Source organism: Aptenodytes forsteri, unplaced genomic scaffold, assembly GCF_000699145.1.
Source record: "Aptenodytes forsteri isolate BGI_AS27 unplaced genomic scaffold, ASM69914v1 Scaffold797, whole genome shotgun sequence".
NCBI classification, from domain to species: Eukaryota; Metazoa; Chordata; class Aves; order Sphenisciformes; family Spheniscidae; genus Aptenodytes; species Aptenodytes forsteri.
Genome location: NW_008794442.1, coordinates 135,689 through 140,836, shown reverse-complemented (window position 1 = coordinate 140,836; position 5,148 = coordinate 135,689). Strand labels below are relative to the sequence as shown.

General features: G+C 48.3%; 1 protein-coding gene across 1 annotated transcript in view; it reads left to right on the top strand.

Moving 5' to 3' along the window:
* SEC11C (SEC11 homolog C, signal peptidase complex subunit) overlaps positions 1-2,929 on the top strand; it is a 10,618-nt gene extending 7,689 nt beyond the window's left edge. Inside the window, exon 6 of the mRNA XM_009289548.2 lies at positions 1,743-2,929. Within this exon, the coding sequence (XP_009287823.1) occupies positions 1,743-1,760 (18 nt within the window). The 3' untranslated portion in view covers positions 1,761-2,929. The remainder of the gene's footprint in view (positions 1-1,742) is intronic.
* The last annotated feature ends 2,219 nt before the right edge of the window (positions 2,930-5,148 follow it).

Below are 5,148 nucleotides of genomic sequence, written 5' to 3'. Positions count from 1 at the left end.
TTCACCCCCCCCCCCCAAATTTAGGAATCTCATAATCGTTTCTAAAAAAAAGTCTTATAGTATTTCAGTTGATCACTAGCAAGCTTACCTTTTCTATAAAGAAATACATTAGTTCACTAACTGGTGGCTACTTTGTTCAGGCCTATTTGGTTGGCTGCCTGTGAATCCTTAGAGATGACTCACGACCGACTGGATTGGGTTGCTCTCGACTGTTCTGAAAGTGACTGAAAGTCTCTGTTCTTGACTTTCATTCCCATAATTGTCTGAGCTACTTTAAGCCAACCATTCCCACTTCCGATGATCTAGTTAGGTAGTGCTGCTTATTAATTTCCTTAGAGGAGTAGTCAGGGATGGAAGGAGTGCCAAAAGTTTTGCCCAGAATCTAAATTTCTGGTATAAACCCTTTCCTTCTGCTAGATAACAGTACAGAATCTTTTAGTTCTTAGGCTGAGAAGCAATGATAAATGAGCCTCGATGGTGAAATGTGTATCAGAAGAGTGTTGTCTTTCTGCTGTGAGTAAATTGCACTGTATGATGCTTGCATGAGTTAACGTCCCCTAAATACACAGTTTGCTGTTTGATATATTTTGTAACTGAATGTTACCAGCTTTTCCTGCTAGTCTTGCTGAGAACAAGTTTGAAGGTAACTTTGCACATTGCAGCTGAACTTACCTATCAGCTCCAATTGCCGAGATCAGATGATCCTCCTGCTGCAGACAACGTGGTCATGTATCTCTCTTTGTGTAAGCTGTCATGTTCAGTGGAGCCAATGCAACTTGTGAACCCAGGAAGAAGTTAGTTCTTCTCTGACGGGTTTGTGAGTTGAGCAGGCTCAGCAAAGCACATGGCAGGGTGGGGGAGGAAACAGAAGCAAGATAGAGGCAAAGGAGGAGGAACAGGTTTCCCCTTTGGGAACAGTGAGCTGTTAGATTTTCCCCAACTATAACATGTAACTTTGTGTTTAAAATTTAAGAAGAATGTTAAGGTACTCGAATGCATCCAGAGGAGGGCAACGAAGCTGATGACAGGACTGGAAGGCATGTCCTGTGAGGAGCGGCTAAGGACTCTGGGTTTGTCTCGTTTGGAGAAAAGGAGGCTGAGGGGCGACCCCATTGCTCTCTGCAGCTTCCTGAGGAGGGGACATGGAGTGGGAGGTGCTGATCTCTTCTCCCTGGGATCCAGGGACAGGACACGTGGGAATGGTTCAAAGCTGCATCAGGAGAGGTTTAGACTGGACATGAGGAAGCATTTCTTTACTGAGAGGGTGGTCAAATCCTGGAACAGGCTTCCTGGAGAGATGGTCGATGCCCCGTGCCTGGCAGTGTTAAGAGGCATTTGGACAATGCCCTTAACAACATGCTTTAACTTTTGGTCAGCCCTGAAGCGGTCAGGCAGTTGGACTAGATGATTGTTGTAGGTCCCTTCCAGCTGAAATATTCTTCCAGCTCTTCTGTTCTATCCCATTCATCTGTTTATCACCTCTAAAATAATTTGCAGCAAGGGCAAAAGCCAGCCCCAAATTAAATTTATGTATATTGCTGCTCTTTGTGCTCCAAGCAGAATTTTACATACACTCTTCAGAGGTAAGGGACAAACTGTGCTTGTGCATGTGTTTTGGCAGGTTATAGATGGGGCTGACTAATAAAAAGAAGTGGGTTAAGATCCTATGTATTTGATACATCAAGGTGCTTTCCCTTTTCACAAATACAACTTCTTTCTTCAATTGCCTGCTCTGCTTCTAGGCTGCAGCTTCCCTTTGAAGCCAGGACATATCAAAGATATAATTGGCGGATCTACTGACTTATTAACTGGAGGCAAAGTGCTCCATTGATCCTTGAAGCTGTGGTGACTGGTTCACCTCAGCTCACATGCTGCTTAGACATCAATACTCCCTGGAAAGAATGACTATCATGGCTATTGGTGTGAAATACTGTGCATTGTGTCACTGGAGAAAATAAAAGAGCATTTTAAAGCAAATGCATACATCCTAGCAAGGCCTCTGGATGATTTTGTGGGTTTTTTTGAGGAAGATGAAGATGCTGCAAGCACAGGCAGTATGTTTTTAACTGAGCAGTTGGGAGTAAGAGAAGCTCAGACTTTGATTGAAGCTGTTCTGTTTTTTCTTTCCAGTTAGCTGCCTTTTCACAGCTGGGCTAAAAACTGTCCCTGTGCACCTAGGGCTGTGCAGGCTGCAGCACGTGCAGAAGGGGGCCACGGGCATTGTGGGGACCCCTGGGCTGGGGCCATGAATGAGGGCTGGGCACCAGCGCAGACCCTCGGGGTGAGGGTGGGGGCTGGTCCCCATGACCATGAACACTGTTGTGCTCGCAGGAAAGGGCTGAGCAGGAGATTGGCTTCGTTCGGTCTCCTCCACTTCTCTCGTCTCAGCACTTCGGTGTTTGATGTCAGGGTCTCCAAGGCTGGGGGTGTGCGGGGCAGCCCCAGCGCCGCTTGCTGGGTGCCCCTCTGCTCCTCACAGCCCTTCTGTCTCAGGACACTGAAGGCATACGAGTCTTGGCTACCAGATGTTCAGGTTGAACTGCTGCCTGCGTTGGTAGAGGTAAAATGAGTACATGGAGTAACTGGAGAGAGAACTCCAGTTTAAGCCGTGTTAGCAAGTCATTTTTCTCTATGTTTAATTGAGATATTGAGCAACAGTGATGAAAAGGACATTTTCCTCTGCATGCATGGATTTTATCAGTGTTTCTTTGAACATCTTAGGGGCCAAAAGCAAACAAAACATAAGCCACTCACATGACAAAACTTCAATATGTTTCTCTGCTACACAGCTTGGCTTAAATAAGTATATTCCATCTCTTCTATCATCATTTATGTTTTTGTACGTAGAACCAACTCTGCTTCTCTATCATTTATGTGTGAATATGCTATCAGCAGAAACAATATATACATATGCTATATATAGTCTGTATCTATATGTAGGTATATGGAAATCTGACGTGGGCATGACCACCACCTGAGCTTTGAAGCTGTTTGAAATACGAACCTCTGTCTGGATTTGAGTTTTACAAATAAAGCAGCTGTGGACAAAGCTTTGTTTCTTTTGTGATCACATTAGGACATTGGTTTCCAGTGCTGATGGCCGCATCTGCTAGAACTAAACTGAAAGGTGCATGTGAAAAATCTGACTGCAAGAGAAGGCCTGGGAATTGGGGAGTGGAGTGCTGGTGCACCAGCCCTCTGTGAACCCTCTGGGGCGCAGGGGCTGCATTTCCACTGTGTGCTGGGGTGCAGGTGAAGAGGAGGTGGAGAAGGAGAGGAGGCCACCTGGGGTTTTTGTTGTTCTCTGGGAAGGATGCACAGCGTGACTCTGCCCCAGGGGTGCCTGAAGCTTTGGCTCACCTTCCTGGCCAGCTCGGTGCTCCAGCAGTTGCAGCGCAGCTGACACTGTGTTGGCACCTGACCGTGGCCCAGGGGCTCGGGGCTGGCCACGGTGCCTCCCTGCTTCCAAGGGACAGTGATCTTTCTGCCAGCTGCTTGATGTGGTGCTGTTTTCCTGCTTCACTTCTTGTGACAGGAGTCTGGGGCCACCTGATAGCCTTACAGTTTGCTAATGCCTGTCCTTTCTGTCACCTGCACTTGTTGTGCTGTTTGTGTGTTCGCTCTCTGGACTTGGGTCATACAGGTTCCTCAGCTCTATTTTCTCCAACACATACGGTGTTTATAAATCCAGCATCAGCAGCTATATGTGGAAGAAAGTTGACATTTGGGAAACAAAACTTGTAGTTTTAAATTTCCTCGGTGCTTATTTTCCATAGATTTAATTGCAAACTAACAAATTGGCAGATGAGTCACCTGCTGGTTGCTGCGCTATCCCAGCCCCAGCTTATGTGGAAATCCTGCTGAAATGGCTCAGACTGTCTAGGGAAAATGAGCCCTGCCCCCTTACCATGAACCCCATGCTTAACCTGCTCCCTGAGCTCTTCCCAACACGGAGGGCATTTGGCAGGAACTGTGGCTTACCAGAGCTCGTCACGCCATTGCCTCGTGTTTCCAGATAAACACGTGGCAAAATTTGAAGCCAATGCAGAGTCTGGAATTGCCCTCCTAGGTGAAAGGTGGCACAGTGCAGGGCACTGGTCTGACCACCGTGAAATAAACCTATTTCATGACAGCGACTGTTCTGATCCACGTGCGTGTCCAGGCCTGAGTGTCCTAACACTGAGCGTGGCCCAGAAGTCCATATTTCATAGTAGGGATGTAAGTGTGAAAAAATAATAATGAAATGCAACTAGAATAACTGCATCTGATCTGGCCACTTGGGATGTGTCTGTTATACCTTATTTCTCCAAATGCTGAAACATAAAAGATACAGATACTGTTCTCTGCAATGGCAATTTGCCAAATTGATTCTGATTGCTTCTGAAAGAGTGATCAATGCAAGCAAATAGTTCTACATTGCTCTTGCCTTGCAAGCGAGTTACCCAAGCAGCAGCAGCAGCAGAGTCAAGGTCACGCTTTGGGATGCACACAGCTGAAGCAGTGCCTGGCAGAGGGGCTACTCTGGCCACCTGCCCCGGTCAGCACTGCATTTCTACAGGCTCTGGAGCCACAGAATGGTGCTGGGTGTGGGCCAAGACCCAGACACACAGCCCTGCCTGTGTCTCTGAGGACAGGCAGCCCCGGCTGTCATTCACAGCAGGCTCCTGGGAGGATGGCAGCAGGAGCCGTCCCTGCAGTAGGAGCTGCGGCCGCCAGACCTGGCGCTGTGCGCAATCCTCCTACCCCGGGTGGGGAGCAGCCCCTGTCACCCTGCCACACTGCGCTCCCACAAAAGCCTGACAGAGCCCACTTCCAATGAGCACTCAAAATTGGAGGAAAGGAAAGGGAGAAAGTGTAAGTATCGCACATAGCTTTGTCAACCCTCCTCCAACCTTCCTGGAAGCCCACAAGAGTTCACACCCCTGGCCCAAGCCTGGGGCATGTTGTCTGATGGGCTGAGTGAGCCCAAGGCATGCTCTGTGCACCAGGGCACTGAAGATACAGACGTGAGCCAGCAATGTGCACTTGCAGCCCAGAAAGCCAACCGTGTCCTGGGCTGCATCACCAGCAGTGTGGTCAGCAGGTCCAGGGAGGTGATTCTCCCCCTCTGCTCTGCTCTGGTGAGACCCCCACCTGGAGCACTGCATT